The sequence below is a fragment of the Phocoena phocoena genome, chromosome 6, assembly GCF_963924675.1.
Source record: "Phocoena phocoena chromosome 6, mPhoPho1.1, whole genome shotgun sequence".
Taxonomy (NCBI): domain Eukaryota; kingdom Metazoa; phylum Chordata; class Mammalia; order Artiodactyla; family Phocoenidae; genus Phocoena; species Phocoena phocoena.
In genome coordinates, this window is record NC_089224.1 from 28,001,745 (window position 1) to 28,020,436 (window position 18,692).

General features: G+C 39.6%; 1 protein-coding gene across 1 annotated transcript in view; it reads right to left on the reverse strand.

Moving 5' to 3' along the window:
• HABP4 (hyaluronan binding protein 4) overlaps positions 1 to 18,692 on the reverse strand; it is a 37,112-nt gene that overhangs the window by 15,710 nt on the left and 2,710 nt on the right. Inside the window, exons 2-5 of the mRNA XM_065879060.1 lie at positions 16,045 to 16,207; positions 10,769 to 10,930; positions 10,498 to 10,566; positions 6,324 to 6,407 (exon numbers count right to left, since the gene is read on the reverse strand). Coding sequence (XP_065735132.1) covers positions 6,324 to 6,407; positions 10,498 to 10,566; positions 10,769 to 10,930; positions 16,045 to 16,207 — 478 coding nt within the window. The remainder of the gene's footprint in view (positions 1 to 6,323; positions 6,408 to 10,497; positions 10,567 to 10,768; positions 10,931 to 16,044; positions 16,208 to 18,692) is intronic.

The following is an 18,692-nucleotide window of genomic DNA, read 5'->3' on the forward strand; positions in this document are numbered from 1 at the left end:
CATTTTTACCTTTCTTGAAAGAATAAAGTATAATATGCCGAAAATGTTGTTTTTCTTCCATATTCAATATTAAAAAGGCTACACAAAAATTCACCAATTTTTATGTCTTTTTTAAATGCATGCTGATATGACAGCTGTCACATACAATGTAACAAAATTGTTTCCAGTGAAGTTAAAGACAACTAAGTGCTACTAGAGCCATCTTACAGAAGAAACCAAATGAAATTTTTGGCCCACCCAATATGATAAAAAATTTTTGGAGAGAATTTTTCATCAAAACTGCTCATAGGTATAAGTCATCAAATCTATGACTTGTAATGTGAACAATGCTGTATGCAGATTTGATAAGTATACATTTTGTTTCTAAATGGGTAAAATTACAGAAGAAATTTTAACAACAGTTATCTTTATGTAGAAATAAATGGGATAATAATGCTAATATTTACTGTATGTTTACTAGGTGCCAGATGCTATTTAAAGTGCTTTACATTAATTTGCTCATGATAATTAACGCCACAAGTTAGTTAAAATTAACAGCTCCGGGCTTCCCTGATGGCGCAGTGGTTGAGAGTCCGCCTGCCGATGCTGGGGACATGGGTTCGTGCCCCGGTCCGGGAAGATCCCACATGCCGCAGAGCGGCTGGGCCCGTGAGCCATGGCCACTGAGCCTGCGCGTCCGGAGCCTGTGCTCCGCAACGTTAAGAGGCCGCAGCAGTGAGAGGCCCGCGTACCGCAAAAAAAAAAAAAAATTAACAGCTCCATTTTACAGGTAAGAAACTCAAGGAGACAGGCTATACAACTAACAAATAAATGAAAGAGCCAAATTTCATATCCATTCATTCTACCTCCAAAGCCCGCATTTAACCTCTGTGCTGTTTAGGGAATAAGATGGCAGAAAAAATGCTTAGATGGAAGATAGTCAAGATATGGACAGAGGAAGCATACAAATCATCAATTCAAATGTCCAAACTTCCATTCAGGTAATACTTTTTCACCTGAATGAAAATGTGCAGTGAATCAAGGAAAGTGGGCTCTAGAAATAAAACTTTACTCACTGAATACTTAACTGCGGCAAGTGGATCTAACCTAACATGTAAATAATACCTCCTACTTCCTTCCAAAATACTGAAAGGGTGACTTCCCTGGTGGTCCAGTGGTAGAGAATCTGCCTTCCAATGCAGGGGATGTGGGTTTGATCCCTGGTCAGGGAAGTAAGATCCCACATGCCACAGGGCAACTAAGCCCGCGCACCACAACTACTAAGCTCGTGCACCTCAAGGAGAGAGCCCGTGTGCCGCAAACTACAGAGCCCACACATTCTGGAACCCGTGCGCCACAACTACAGAGCCCAAGCGCCCTGGAGCCCGTGCGCCACAACTAGAGAGAAAACCCGAGTGCCTCAACTAGAGAGAAGTCCGAGCGCTGCAACGAAGAGACCGCGCCACAATGAAAGATCCCACGTGCTGCAACTAAGACCCTACGCAGCCAAAAAAGTAATAAAAGAAAAAAAGTACTGAAAGAGAAGTGAATTTCATGATAAACTTGGAGCTCCTCATAAAGTTGCAATAAAAATTTTAAAGAGCTGTGGTCCTGCTTTAAGAAGACTCAGTACATAACAATCTTCATTGTCTAAGCAAATACCCTTGGAAACAAAGTGCAAAATATTTCATTGCAGATATTTTTTAATAATGCTTCCTCACCATTCTCTTTTCATAGAGCTAAATTTTTAAGGATGGGAGGGAATTGTTGATCTATGTTACTTAATAGGAAATCCTCAGTGATCCTGGCAGCTCTTCCCCTGATTACAGAACCACCTTCTCCCATTTGCAGTTCTTAATAGCAAGTTAGTCTAAATGGCACTTTTAACCATTCCTACCATTCAGTACAGTTAACAACATGAATGTTTGTGCCACAATACCTGGTTCAAATTCTGGCTCTGACACTTACTACAAGTTGTTTAACCTGTATGTCTCAGCATTAGAATAGGAACAGTACCTTCTCCTTCACAGGCAGCCAAGGGTTAAATGAGTTAAGCCATAGACTCATTTAGAACAGTTCCTGGCACACAAGAAATGCTCAATAAATGTTAGACTTACTCCTAAAGCAAAACAGGAAACTGTCACAGGTATTCTTGGACATTAGAACACCACATGACAAGAAACACGTAATACTTCTGTAATGAAATGAAGAAGGAAGGGCATAGCACATGTAACTGTCGACAAAATGTGTCCAATTTGAGGAAAAGGTATGTACTTTCGGTTGCAGGTTTGAAAATAAGCAAGGGTACATTAAATTCACCTACCAAGAAGTTCTAAACCAAGAGTTGCACTAAATATACATTCTGGCTGAACGCCGAAAGCTTGGGTGTTAGATCAATATCCCGACAAAGCCAAGATCAGAGAGCATCTCCATCCTAGAATGCATATACAAGCCTAATTTTGAAATTATAAAAAACTATAATTGTATTACTAGAAATGTTAGTAATAATTCTAAAATTTGACAAGGCAGTGCAGAAACAAGAACCTCTCAGTGCGGTTGGTCACTAGACTGCAGCTGCAGTGCACTGCAGCTCCTGCAACTTTAACTGGATGCTCACTGTTCAGCATGTTCAGCAGAGGGAGAGAGATTTGCTGACTAGCTCCACTAGGATATTGCAGACAATGAGACGGCCAAGAAAATCATCAAGTATTATTTTGTCTTTCAAAATAACTGATTAATTGAAAGAACTATTTTGTCTAATATTATGAATGCTAGAGTACCTCAATCAATTCCAAAGATTACAATTATGCTATAATTTACTCTCTATTATTCTGCTTTATATTACCTGAATTTGGATAAATGGTTTACTGGCTCAAAAAGGAACCAATTTTTCCTGAAGGTATCTAGTTAACTCACTTCTTAACATTCATATACACTGTTGATCTATTTTCTTAGTTAACTTACTGTCTAAATGTTCATATTAATCTATTTCTTTAATTAAATACATTACTTAGTTGTTTTGAATAGTAAAGTAACAGCTTTCACAATCATCAATCGTAGCACTTTACTCTTGTAATAAGTAACAATAATAATAGCAGGTATTTATACAGCACTAACTACATGCCAGGCCCCACTCTACATGAAACACATGCACACCCAACCAATCCTTATAACAGCCTTCTGATGTAGGTGTTATTATTATTCCCATTTTACAGATGAAGAGAACTGAGGCACAGAAAGATTAAATAACTTAGCCAAATTAGTAAATGGAAGAGCTGGGATTTGAACCCAGAACACTGGCTCAGAGTCTCTGCTCTTAAGCATTGCCTCTTCTCAGCTGAAGGATGAGTAAGAGTTAAATAAATAGGTGAAGGGTGAAGGGAGCGTGGAGGAGAGGTACAGAAAAACAAGAATACAGCACTTGCAAAAGCTCTTTGGTAGGTGTGGCATAGGAGCTAGAGAAAGGTGCTTGGGAACATGAAATAAGGGCCACATGGTGAACCTGGAGAAGGCACAGGAGTGGTCGAACTTGAGGGCTCTTCATGGGCCAGACCATGCAGGACTGTGCAGGTCAGGGCAAGGGACAGAAAAAGGACAGGAAGCCACCGGGGGGGAGGGTCTTACTCGAGGGGTGGGGGCACGATGATCAGAATGGCAGTGTGAAAGCCACTTTGGTGTGAAACGGGTGGGTTGGTAGAATGTGAGAATGCAAGGAGCCCCATTAGGAGCTCTGGTGAGAGAGTAGATAGCAGTAGCAGAGACTATGATGGTGAGTGGAGATGGTAGATATAAAAGGGGACAAATCCTCAGGGCATGGTGACAATTGGATTTTGAGGAGACAGTGGGTCAAGAAGAAGGAAATCTCAAGAATGACTCCTAGGTTTCTGGTTGGTGCAACTGGATGAATGGCGAGGCCGTTCTGCAAAACAGAAACACCTAATGAGGGTGGGGGCTTGTGGACCTCAGTCCCGGCCACACTGAGCATGAGGTGCATTTGGGATGCCCACAGGGAGGTGTCTAGGAGGCAGATGGACACATGGGCCTGCAGTCCATGTTGAAGGTTGGAGCCAGAGGTATATATTCTGGAGTCAGGGGATAAATGACAATTCAAGCTGCAGGAGTGCATGAGACCCTATAAAGAGACACTAGACACAGAGAAGAGGGCCTAAGGCAGAGCCCTGAAGAACTCAACATTTTAAAAGAGCGGAAAGACAAGGATGAGTCTGCAAAGGAGGAACTGAGCAGCAGAAAGCAAGCCAGAAGAATGCAGAAACCAATGGGAGGTTGTGGTTAAGAGGAAATCAACACAGGCATACCTTGTCGTATTGCACTTCACAGATTCTGCCTTTTTAACATATTGAATATCTGTGGCAGCCCTGCGTTGGGCAAGTCTAGCAGCACCATTTTCCCAACAGCATTTGCTCACTTGACGTCTCTGTGTCACATTTTGGTAATTCTCGAAAGATTTCAAACTTTTTCATTATTATTATATTTGTCATGGTGATCTGTGACCAATGATACAAAGATGTTACTATTGTAATTGTTTTGGGGTGCCACAAACTGCACCCACATAAGACAGTGAACATAATCAATAAATGTTGCATGTGTTCTGACTGCTCCACTAACTGGCCTTCCCATCTCTGTCCCTCTTCTGGGGCCTCCCTATTCCCTGAGACACAACAGTATTGACATTAGGCCAGTTAATAACCCTATAATGGCCTCTAAGTGTTCAAATGAAAGGAAGAGTCAGTAAATATGGCAAACTTCATTGCTGTCTTTATTTTAAGAAACTGCACAGTCACCCCAACCTTTAGCAACCACCACCCTCATCAGTCAGCAGCCATCATCAAGGCAAGACCCTCCACCAGCAAAAAGATTATGACTCATTGAAGGCTGAGATGATAAATATGTTAAAAAGGTTAGTATCTTTAGCCATAAAGTATTTTTTTTCATAAAGTATTTTTAAGTTAAGGTATGTATACTGTTTTTTTTTAGACACAATGCTATTGCACACTTAATAGACTACAGTACAGTCTAAACATAACTTTTATATGTACTGGGAAACCAAAAAAATCATGTGACTCACTTTATTGTGATATTCGCTTTATTGAGGTGGTCTGGAATCAAACCCACAATATCTCTGAGGTATGCCTGTAAAGTCAAATGTTCTGAGAGGTCAAGAAAGATGCAGACCGAAACATCTGTTAGGTCTGGAGACATGTGGTGACTGTTTCAGAAGGGCAATGAGGACAAAGCCAGACCTGGAGTGAAGTGAGGATGAAGTGAAGGGGAGGAAATGAAGAAAGAATGCACATAACCCCGAAAAAGGCAGCTGAATGTGAATGTAGGGGCAATGAGAGGCTTAAAACAGGAGAGATTGAGCACAGATAAAATGTTGATAAGAAGACCAGAGCTGGGAGGAAGTATGCCTAAAAATGAAGGAGCTAACTGATAGTGAGATTTCTCTGAAGTCAGTAGGAAATGGGATCCAAATGCTGGAGAGGCTGGTGGAGGGATGGGGCCTCTATTTTACCACAAGGGAAGAAGCCCAGGAGGCAGGTGCAGGCAGGTTTGCACCTTTGAGAGTGGTGTAATTTCTCTGTGACAAAGGAGGCCAAGTTGTACCCAGAAAATGAAAGAGGAGGTGTGGGTGTCAGAAGGATGGAAGAAGGGGAAAGTGGGGGGCAATGTCAGGGCTCTGAGGGGACAAGAAGGACTGAACCAGTTACTGTAATGGGTTGGCGGGGAAGAGCGAATCCAAGAAATGGGCATTGCTGGGCAGTGTTGAGGGCTCATTTCAGAATGTGGTGATGGGGAATTTACAGGGGTTCCCGTCAGCCCTGCTGAGTATCTTGCAGTGCTCAGCCTGTGGATACAGGCAGAAAGAAGGCAGATGGCTACCGGTTGTCCAGGAGGTGGGTGCATTTGCTAGCAAGGTACTCATAGACCCAAGGGGCAAGGGAGTTTAAAGCCTTGGCAAGGGTGCTACAGATGGACCAGGGAACTAAGCTCCATGAAGAAAAGAGGAAGGAGGGACTGGGAGAGAATAAAGGAACAAAAGATAGGGGTCCTGAGGAAAGAGAGACTAGTCACAGTACAGGCTGCTGATGGAAAATAAGTTGTAGGCACAGGACAGAATACTTGAATGCAACCCATTAATTATCATTAATAATCATTCATTAGATGATTTGAACTATTAATTAGTTTGATTATTCATTAACATGTTAAGAAGATAACCCTCTGTGATATGATGAAAGGCTGAGCTTCCTATTCTATGAAGACCTCTTATAAATCTTTAAGAAAAAGACCAACAACCCAATGGGGAAAATGAATGAAATACCCACTTGGCTGGAGATTCCTCCTCCAGGGGGCCCAGGGACTCCTCCACCACTGTGGTCTCTTCCATGGGGGCAGTCGGGTCCATGTCACTGCAAAGCAGCAAGAATCACTCTAGTCACACAAATCTGTTTACATCAATGCCCTTACATATTCAAGATAGAAAAAAACACATTTCAATGTCCTTTTTCTTAAGTAAACATCCCTCAAGGAATTAACATGTACATACAGGTAATCCACATCAAAATAAAAAAGAGGAAGAAAAATGCTCTTAATTGCTAATCCATATAAATTATTTCAAAAGTGTGAAAAGTACTTTGAGAAATACAAGTTTCCATGAATAGCCTAAAATTAAAAACAGATTGTAAAGGACCAGAACAATTATTCAAACTCTTATTATACTAGGAAATTCCAAATATTAACAGGGGCCATAAAAATTTTCAACCTGTGTTAAATGACTTAAAATAGATAAGAATATGCCATTTCAAACTTTAGAAAATGGCAAGAAAGTGGAAACATTCCACAAAAAGGAATGTGTAGGATTACAAACAAGCTGGTGATAACCATACCAGAAAAATACGGCTTTGAAACATCAATTTACATACCGTCACATCTAAATACATAATCTACAGATTAGAAATTACAGCACAGTGAAAAACACTTTGAATTTTAAATACATAATCTTAAATTTTTTATGTTGATATTAATCCTATCTGAACATTACTTTTAAAAAAGTACCAGCAAAAGAAATTTCATTCTCAGGAAAATGCTAAAATTGGTCAATATAATAGAAATATTTTACACTGTACATTCAGAACCCAGCACTTTTTCATCCCCAGTTCAGGAAAAATTTTCATAAAATTAGTTTTTTTTTAAATAAACATAAATTGGGCTTCCCTGGTGGCGCAGTGGTTGAGAGTCCGCCTGCCGATGCAGGGGACACGGGTTCCTGCCTGGTCCGGGAAGATCCCACATGCCGCAGAGCGCCTGGGCCCGTGAGCCATGGCCGCAGAGCCTGCGTGTCAGGAGCCTGTGCTCCGCAACGGGAAAGGCCACAACAGTGAGAGGCCCGCGTACCGCAAAAGATAAATAAATAAATTTTAAAAATAAATAAACATAAATTGAACTATAATAAAAGAATAGAGTTTTTACATTAGAAGTATTTTAATTCTCAACTCAAAGCCATTGTTATCAACTTTAAAAAAAACTCAGTTTTCCAACACAAAATTTGAATAAATAATTTTTACTTTTAAAAAAGGTCCTAAATCAAATGTTCTCCCTGTTTGGAAGGACATCCCTGCTGCTCTGCCTGGCAGAAGTCCTTTAACAAAAGCAGCCTCTACACATCAGCATGACCCTCATGGGTCATGGGAGTTTTTAGCATCCAGGAGTCTAGCAGCAGTGGCAGTGCTGTATTACTCCAACTTTCTCTTTATTCCCTTGGCCATGTCATAAACCAAGGGGATAAAAACATGGATTCACTGACAGTTCATAGCTTTCAACAATTAAAAATCATAAAAGGGCTATAACGATATAGGGGAAGAAAAAAGAAGCAGAATACAAAACAGACTAGCAATTCTTAAACCTGACAATCAATTTAGAAGAAAAATCACAGACCTCCCTCCTGTATTGACCTAAATTATTTTATGAATAAACATAGAACCATAGCTTATAGAACCATATGATGAAAACTACAAAACAAGTAAGTCTCAAGATTAGCACCAATTTATTTTGGCAAATTTTATTATTTTGTTGAAAGTAAATCACCAATGTTGGATTTATTAGAAGAAAGATAAAGCTCCAGGGCCCATGTCTATATTTTGACTTCAGTTATACTAATGTAGAAAATGCCTGTTTGCACAAGTATGGTTAGAAAACAATTTTAAACACCTCAAGGCTTTGTTAACTAGTTCAAATTCAATCAGACTTCATACTTAACCAAATCTATGACAGTGAACAGATTTAATCCAGTGTTGCTTGATTACTACATAAAACTGTCTTGGCTCTTCACAATAAAAGTTGGAAGGCAGTATTATTAAAAACTGCATTTGTGGGTGTCTATCCCAGTTAGGAACAAGAAGATAATATCTGATATTACACTTTTAACATTATTACAAATGGAGAAAATTCTATTTTCAGCACAGGTACTAACAGTCAAACTCTTGAAGAAAACCAGTAACAATGGAAATGGCTCAGTCACACCATTTTGAAAGCATCTTGCCCTTAGATCTAGTTATACTGTCAATGTCTTCAAACAGGAATACTAAACTACAGCAAAACCCTCACACCTCCAATGCACGGTGCAGCACTCGCCCTTGTCAGCCACGAACATATCACTTATTGTTAGGCTCACCTCTGCTGTTTTCTCATTAATCATAACTCAGCTGCACTATACCATGGTGGCAAATCAAAGTCTCAATGTATTAAATAAGAAATTAAAGGCTTATTCTACAAAAAAACTTTCAATTACACATTATTACCACCTAAGAGCTTTGACTTTATAACTCACAAACCAATCCAAAATCAGTGCCATGGGGCACGTTTCATTTTCACATTGGGACATACCATCTGCCAGGAGCACATGTGGTCACTTCTTCATGTTCCAAGGTCAATAATTACCTCTTAGAGTAAGTAAACACTTGGAGCCAAAATGATTTTAAACTCAAATGCAAACTGAAATGGGGTGGTAGTATTAAATAAGCTAGTAAATCAGATGATGCAGAAAGTGCCTGTATTACTTTTAAAAAATATACTATTACAGTAAAATAAAACAAAATGAAAAGGTCTGTATTTGAGATTCTATAGAACCCTAGATTGACAAACATTCAACAAGTTCCTTTTCAAAGACAACACAGATGAGCAATGGTGGTAAATTTAATCTTAGATTTGATCTTATTTTCTACATTTGTTTTTTTTGTTTGTTTGTTTTACGTTACACGGGCCTCTCACTGTTGTGGCCTCTCCCGTTGCGGAGCACAGGCTCCGAACGCACAGGCTCAGCGGCCATGGCTCACGGGCCCAGCCGCTCCTCGGCATGTGGGATCTTCCCGGAGGGCACGAACCCGTGTCCCCTGCATCGGCAGGCGGACTCTCAACCACTGCGCCACCAGGGAAGCCCTGTACATTTGTTTTTAAGGATAAAAATTTAAGAAAAATAAGTTTATGTAAAGAGCTTATATTCTTCAAAAGAAAAAGAAAGTGGAAGTCTGGATCCCCTCAAGCCTTCAAACTTGTGTAAAGTCTTCCCTGCAACACATCCTGTAGCAACCCATTCCTCGTACTTCCCCGCAGCCCTGAAATGACAGAAATAGCAGAACCAAGTACCTCCCCTAAGTAGCAAAACTGGCACAGATCTGAGATATCATAAAGCCTGAGAAATGTCAAATTTGAACCTCAGGTGAAACTTGTCATTGAGCTTTGATCTGCAAATGATTTTATAAAATCAAGATGCAGGGACTTCCTTGGTGGCGCAGTGGTTAAGAATCTGCCTGCCAATGCAGGGGACACAGGTTCGATCCCTGGCCTGGGAAGATCCCACATGCTGCGAAGCAACAAAGCCCATGCGCTACAACTACTGAGCCTGCACTCTAGAGCCCACGAGCCATAACTACTGAGCCCGTGTGCCACAACTACTGAAGCCCGTGCGCCTAGAGCCCATGCTTCGCAACAAGAGAAGCCACAATGAAAAGCCCGTGCACTGCAACAAAGAGTAGCCCCCGCTCGCCACAACTAGAAAAAGCCTGCGCGCAGCAACGAAGACCCAAAGCAGCCAAAAATAAATAAATAAACTTATTTTTTAAAAAAAGATGCAATGTATACAAAAACTTTGGAAGGTCACAGAAAAATAAAGTACAGAATATCCAGGAATTTAAAAAGCATTCTGAGGCATATGCAAATATACAGTGCCATGTGCTTGGGGTGTCAGCAAATATACAATTTGCTTGGCTAAAATAAGATAAAAGAATTTTGAAAGCAGTTTCAAATCTAACCACAACATAGCAAAACTGTTTTAAAAAGTTATCTCATGAAACAAAAGCCTAAATTCAATCGCTACGCAAAGCACACAAGTATAAAGACATGGCAAGCATAACACAGAGGACATAATTTGCAAGACAGGCAAATAAAGATCCAGATATTTCCACTTAATTGTAGGTTCACAGAAGGTACACATTTGCACCATACCTGGTATCTTTACCTGATCCCCAGGTGCGAACTCCATATCCACCCATGTTGTCTTCAGTTCTGATTGCTCTAGAAAACCAAAGAATATTCCCTTAAACTGGAAGCTGGTGTCCAGTCAATCTCCAAATCAGAAAAGCTGATCATAAAAACTGTCCCAGGATCAGCTCCCTTAGGAATAACTGCATACTAATATAAAGTCAACTAAATATTAAAACACAACAGATTCACACCAAGATCTTAAAGGGAAAGTAGCATTTACAATGAAACTTACATTTTATCATTACCACTGTATCTCTCAAATTCTCGTTTCCCTCTCTGGTCAAAACCGTCAAAAGCTCTGTTCCCAGGACCACCTCTGCCTCTGCTTCGCATGCCCCCTCTTGGGCATCCACGTCCTCTCAGTGGTCTTTCTCGATCAAACCTGTCAACTGGTCTTGGAAGAGATGAGTATAATAAAAAGCAGTGAATTGGATTAAAGAGCTAAGGCTTTTTTTGATTAAAAAAAATTCTAGAAGGACATTATGGCTACAGTATATTGGAAAGAATCGTGTATCTTGAATAAAAAAATTAATAGTTAAATTTACTGAGCACATACTATCTCTAGCACTGTTCTGAGCCCTTCACGTACAGTCATTTAATTACAACTAGTGCCCACAGATGAGGAAGATAGCTGAAGATGACGTCTTTGTTGTTAAATCCAATAGCAACTTTTGTCTCTAGGTCATCTGACCCTTATGCATCATTTGACACTGCCAACCACTGATTTTCCTCTGCCCTTTCTGGCTTCTCTTTCCCTGCTCATCCTTATAAAATGATTTTTGACACAGGTAATATCCAAACATTCACAAGGTACTCCTCTTGCTTCTTGGCCACACAATTCTACTTCTCAAAGGCAGACACTGCAGAGTCACATATAGGGAAAGGTTCTACACCTTGCCTTTTGCATGGGACATGTCTTGAATATCCCATCTTCTGGATACCTACACATTTGTCCTTAAGAGCACCAGCATTCCTGACTCCCTACCTCCTGTACACATCGTCCTCGTCCCTATGCTAATGCTACATGGCCCCTTCACGTGACCCTGTGTCTCTCATTTGGGGGTCTCTCTGATTTCAGGCCCCAAAGCCAGTAACTTCCTGGACATCCCCCTGTGTCACCCCATGGCCCTGAAGATACATGACCAACACTGACCCCTTGCTCCTACTACGGTCCCTAACTCACAACATGGAAGTGTCCAAGCCAAGAAACTCCCTTTTCTCACTCTTTCCCTGCCACACCCACTGGATCCAGGGCCTGACCGCCCGCTTCTCCTCATATCCATTCTCTGCTACCATCTGGTCACTGTCACTTTTTATGAGGACTTGTCTCTCCTCCACCAGACTCAAAGCTTCTGCAGGAAGGGCCTCATCTTTTTCATTGTTAAATCCTAGTTTAATAAGAAATTATATTTTTTAATTTGTCAAGGCTTTTAAAAACATTTAAAGCAACAAATTACTTATTGAAATCTAGTGACATTAGTCGCTCAAACACGAGAACTAGAGGTGTGTTCCAGTCTACTGAAACAGGCTGAAAATGTTACATTAAAAAGCTACTATACAATCACCGATAAAAAGATACACAACTCACAATTCTCCTTACTCAAAAAGATAAAGAAATACAGAAGGGCCAATCATTAACTTTATGCCAGTCTCTTTCAAGAAACATCATCCTAAATCAATTCTCCAAGCTGGCTTTTCTGTCTCCCACCTCCCCGGACCAAAACCAAAATTTTAAAGAGAGGCTGTTATAGAATCTGATTCCACATTACAGTAAATATCTAAAGCCGAGTTCTAAAACAATGACAAATGAACAGTAACAGTAAGGTCTTAACCAGGAAGTTGGACAGCGCCATAAAAGAAGTCTACCTAAAAACTGAGAAGAAATGAAGCATAAAACTCTATATGGAAAATAATGCCAATAGTCAAAATCGGGTCTAAATTTACATGAACTCTAGATCAGATACTGATAAAATAAAGAATTCATTAATAATATAATAGTAACTGAAGCTGACCCTAAAAATAACCCTGTGTGTTCTAGTCTATTTTAATCCCTTAAATCATTTTTATTTATCCCACAGGTTTACCCCACCCCCAATTAAATATATGCTCAATTGCTTCTTTATAATCCCCTTCTTATAAAATATATATATATTTTTAATAGATCTTTATTGGAGTATAATTGCTTCACAGTACTGTGTTAGTTTGTTGTACACCAAAGTGAATCAACCATATGTATACATATGGCCCCATATCCCCTCCCGCTTGGGCCTCCCTCCCACCCTCCCTATCCCACCCCTCTAGGTCATCACAAAGCACCGAGCTGATCTCCCTGTGCTATGCTGCTGCTTCCCACTAGTTAACTATTTCACATTCAGTAATGTATATATGTTGATGCTAGTCTCACTTCGCCCCAGCCTCCCCCTCCCACCCCATGTCCTCAAGTCTGTTCTCTATGTCTACATCTTTATTCCTGCCCTGCAACTACGTTTGTCAGTACCTTTTTTTTTTTTTTAGATTCCGTATATATGCGTTAGAATATGGTATTTGTTTTTCTTTCTGACTTACTTCACTCTGTATGACAGACTCTAGGTCCATTCACCTCACTACAAATAACTCAATTTCGTTTCTTCTTATGGCTGAGTAATATTCCATTGTATATATGTGCCTCATCTTCTTTATCCATTCATCTGTTGATGGCCATTTAGGTTGCCTCTATGTCCTGGCTATTGTAAATAGTGCTGCAATGAACATTGTGGTACATGCTTTTTTTTTTTTTTTTGCGGTACGCGGGCCTCTCACTGTGGTGGCCTCTCCCCTCACGGAGCACAGGCTCTGGACGTGCAGGCTCTGCGGCCATGGCTCACAGGCCCAGGCACTCCGCGGCATGTGGGATCTTCCAGGACCGGGGCATGAACCCGTGTCCCCTGCATCGGCAGGCGGACTCTCAACCACTGCACCACCAGGGAAGCCCCATGTCTCTTTTTGAATTATGGTTTTCTCAGGGTATATGTCCAGTAGTGGGATTGTTGGGTCATACGGTAGCTCTATTTTTAGTTTTTTAAGGATCCTCCATACTGTTTTCCATAGTGGTGGTATCAATTTACATTCCCGCCAACAGTGCAGGAGGGTTCCCTTTTCACCACACCTTTTCCAGCATTTATTGTTTCTAGATTTTTGGATAATAGCCATTCTGACCACATGAGGTGATACCTCATTGTAGTTTTGATCTGCGTTTCTCTAGTAATTAGTGATGTTGAGCATCTTTTCATGTGCCTCTTGGCCATCTGTATGCCTTCCTTGATGAAATGTCTATTTAAGTCTTCCAGCCATTTTTAAAATGGATTGTTTGTTTTTTTGATATTGAGCTCCATGAGCTGTTTGTATATTTTGGAGATTAATCCTTTGTTGTTTCATTTGCAAATATTTTCTCCCATTCTGAGGGTTGTCTTTTCATCTTGTTTATTGTTTCCTTGGCTGTGCAAAGCTTTTAAGTTTAAGTCCCATTTGTTTATTTTTGTTTTTACTTCCATTACTCTAGGAGGTGGGTCAAAAAAGATCTTGCTGTGGTTTATGTCAAAAGTGTTTTTTCTCTGTTTTCCTTGCTGTGATTTATGTCATAGAGTGTTCTGCCTATGTTTTCCTCTAAGAGTTTTATAGCGTCTGGTCTTACATTTAGGTCTTTAATCCATTTGGAGTTTACTTTTGTGTATGGTGTCAGGTAGTGTTCTAATTTCATTCTTTTACATGTAGCTTATCCTCTTTTTTAATAGGTTGGTGAGCATTAAGAATTTGAGCAGGCAAACTCAAATTCTGGGCTCTTCTACAAAATAACTGGTCCATACTCTTAAAAAATGTCAAATCCATAAATAAATGAAAGACCAAAGAGCTGTTTTAAATTAAAGAAGACTAAATGCAATGCACATTCCTGGACTGGATCCTGAACCAAAATTGTTTTTCTTCTGCTAGAAGGATATTATTAGGACAATTGGTGCAATTTGAGTAGTCTGTAGATTACATAATTTAGAGAATTAGATAATAGTGTTGCATCAATGTTAATGAGTTTGATAATTGTACCATGTATTTAGGAAATATATTTAAAGTATTTAGGGATAAAGAGACATTCCTGTAGCTTACTCTCAAATGCCAAGGAAAAAAGAGGTGTGTGTGTGTGTGTGTGTGAGAGAGAGAGAGACAGAGAGAGAGAGAGAGAGACAGAGAGAGAGAGAGAGAGGAGAAAGAGAAGGAGAGAGTGAGGGAGGGGTATGATAAAGCAAATGTGGTAAAATGTTATTGGAGAATCTGGATGAGGGTATATGGGAATTCCTTATATAATTCTTAAAACTTCCTGTATCCAAAATAGGCATCCCTTAATAGGCAGTTTTTTTCATGGTAACATATAAAGACTTATCCTTTTAAAAAAACTCATAATTTTGCTACTAAAAAAGCTGGAAACATGAGTTATAATTTCCTTATTTCCACAGAATAAATCCCTGCAGTGAAGGAAAAAAATACACAAATGCTTCCCAAAATAAGCAGCTCTGATCCAGAAGGCTTTCTGTAAGCAAGCAGACTGCGGCTGTTACATAGCAAATTTGAACTAATCACCCAAAAAAAGCAGAATTAAGCCTTTCTCTAGCCCTCATCCTCTAACATGGTGGCAGATATACCATCTCTGTTTTGAATGTATAGTGGAATAGGTAGTCAAGAAGTTGAAAGACTTTGGGAATAACGGCTCCCTTGACATTCAACTGTACACTATTCTAGTCTCTTTTAGCCTTTTTAACTTTCTTTTCCTTTAAATGTGATTCACAAGTTGTTTTGTTTTAATCTAAACCCAGTGCTATGCAGGTTTAATAATTAAACACTTGAGGCAGCAAGCATCCATCTTGTTAGTGCCAAGCATAAGACACTAAGAACTGCTTCCCGTGTATAGGTGGGCATGATAGCCCACATGCTGCCACATTACTCAGAAGGGTGTCAGGCTGCACCAGCCTGAGATCATCTTCTAGGTCAGAGCACTTTCTAGAGAAGGCATGGGAGCCTTAAACTGGTATCACATATTTTATCAGGTTTTTTGTCCAGTTTCATCATGATAACCTATTGACCTGACATGGGGCTAGGAATTTGTTTAAATTCATTAGTAGCCCAAATTAGTACTGCTAAATCAAGAACATAATTATATCTCTGGCCTAAATTTCAAAAGAAAATTTAATCAGTTTAGCATACTCCTATATAGTTTGTTATAAGAATGCTTTTCATAGTTACCAATAAGTAATCCATTTTTCATTGTGTAATGATTTCCGGAACCAAGACTTAAGGTCATCTATGAGATAGATGGAAGGTGCTTCACGTGTTACCTAAGGTAGTATGATTTGGTACTTAAATTTGGTACTTAAATTGGCAAAATATTCCCAGGACTGGCACCACAAAAAGGTTGCAAAGGCTAGTAGTCCTCTGAAAATCCTTCTGGTTCCCCCAACCCTCCAGGCCGAGGTCTGCAGTACTTACTTTTCATCTGTAAACTTCTCAGGTGTAAAGTCTGCCTGCCTCTCCGTCTCATAGGGTCGATATTCCCTGTAGGATCTCCGCTCTGCTCTATCAAGCGTCACCTCTGTCCCCCGGCTCTCACTCCACCCTTGCTGCTCCCCTCTTCTGGAAGTTCGTTTCAGGCCTGACAGGGAGGAATCAAAGGGGAGAGCTAGAACACAAGGTCTGCAACAGCATGTTATTACAGGTACTTTTAAATTTTACTTTTCTAGAAAACAATGTCATAGGAAAATTTGGGAAGTTTGGAAAAGTTCAGAGAAGAAAAACGGTTGCCGATACTACTACTGCCCAGAGTCGTCTTTTAATAAAACTTTGACATTACTACTGAATCCCTTATGTCCTAGAAATTATGATAAGATAAACTATACCAACTCACTTACAATTACAAATATTTAACAATGACTCTGTGATAGCAACGGAGATATATTATCAACTACATTTCACAACAGCAGCTTTATCAAAACATGGTAGCTAAGTTCCTTCCAGAAAATTAAAGGATAAATACCCTGTATTTCAGAACACATTTTTAGAATCCCAACTAGAATTTATCATTCATTGGCTGATAAAGTTTTCATTTTTAAATAGCTTGTACCATTGTATCTTTCTCATTTGAAAACAGATTTTCCTGGTCTTTGATGGGATTTATACATTTATCATCACACTTCTCAAATATAAGGCCAAGCTGGTATTTGCCAACTCATGCAAGGGCTGGCCAGCACTTGAAGGGGCATCTCCCATCCACGGAGAGGCCAGCACTGAGGAGGTAGGGGCTGGGGCACTCCAGCCTTCTCTGTTCTCTTTTTACTCCTCTCGGTTTTGACGCTTTAAAAATTTTCAGCAGGGTCTATGTCTTAAGGCAACTAATATTTGGTGCATATATTGTGAAGAACTTTGTTATTTCTTAAATTATCTTCCAAAAATGTGTGTTCATCTTTTCTTTGTATACGTTTAATAGGTCTCCATCTCAAACATTATGTACAATTTTCATTTTAGTAGAAAATTTTAGATTTTTCTTGGTATGTCACCCTCCACATTTATTGTATGGCTATAAAAATATTAAATGTACTTGAATTAATGGGTATTTTTTTAAACTACCGGGTTCCTCTTCTACTTAGGCAGATACTTGTGATTCTTAAGAAATATATGTTTACATGTATTCTCCTATTTTCCCACTTAATATTTTCTATCTAAGCTTTATAAACTAGGCACATGTAAATATTAACATAGTTCCAGTATGTTACTAATCTCATTTTAAAGCAAAAATCATGTCGTGACACCACTAACACAAAACCGTGCAATTTATTACTTGTTAGCTAACAAAGTGTTTTTCTGAAATGCGAAATATTGCACAACAGACCTAAGTTCAATCTTAAGTTAATGTCCCATAACCTAGGAAATGCTTAAATCTGACTTGCTTCCTGAAGCCCCAGTCTGAGCTTGTGACATGTTTAGGATATAGGGAAGATGTTATCATAAACAGAGCATTATGCTTTTATTGCAGAAAGAGAGACTGACACTGGTGCCCAACTGCCCAGGAGTATGCAGTGCCAGATCCGAGTGCATACACGTTACTAAGAGAGATCAAATTTGGAAGAGGCATTGAAAATGTTATTGTGAAAGTTAACTATCTAACAAGTTGAAAACTATAATAGACCATGACATAACAGCAAGAACATCAAGAGTAACAATACTTTTCAATACTTTTCCCTCAATATGAAAAATTATTTTAATAGTTTCCAATTTCCTATTTATAACCTGTAATTTAAAAAAAAACAACTAAATATCTCCACTCAACTACAGAATTACTTAGCTTATTCCCACCTTCTTTCTGCTTTCAAGGTTATTTAAAAAATTGTATCAATTAAATTTGGAATTCATCATTCAAAATTTAAAATGACATTTGCTGCATACTTTATACTAAAGTTTCTTCCAAAGCTTCTGTGTGTAAGTTGAAAACCATTAAATATAACTGGCAACTTATTAGAATAATTATCAATACCCTGCAAACATTTCCTTTTCCTCCCAAAATCCAAAAAACAAAGATAATAGGGGTCCAGTTTTTCCCACAATTTACTACTAAGGGATCAAGAATGCAACTGAGGGCTTCCCTGGTGGCGCAGTGGTTGAGAGTCTGCCTGCTGATGCGGGTGACATGGGTTCGTGCCCCGGTCCGGGAAGATCCCACATGCCGCGGAGCGGCTAGGCCCGTGAGTCATGGCCGCTGAGCCTGCGCGTCCAGAGCCTGTGCTCCGCAACGGGAGAGGCCCGCGTACCGCAAAAAAAAAAAAAAAAAAAAAAAAAAAAAAGCAACTGAACCTAGTTTTTCTGTGTTAGATCAGCGGCTCCAAGTGGATATGCAAACATTGAATTTTACTAGCCCTTTCCAATAAAAGGCTGGCATATGCAGTCTCATCACTGATGTAACCCCAAGCCCACATGAAGGGACAGAATACAATAAAATTTACAGTGAGATTTCCCCCAAATAAATTTGAGCTTTGACTCAGAGATTAGTTCTGAAAGGCCAGGAAAAGCAAAGCTGAAACAGCCTGTGAAGACTTCAAGAACGAATTTTTTGAGCAAGGCTCATCCAAAGGTCTATGTATATTGTT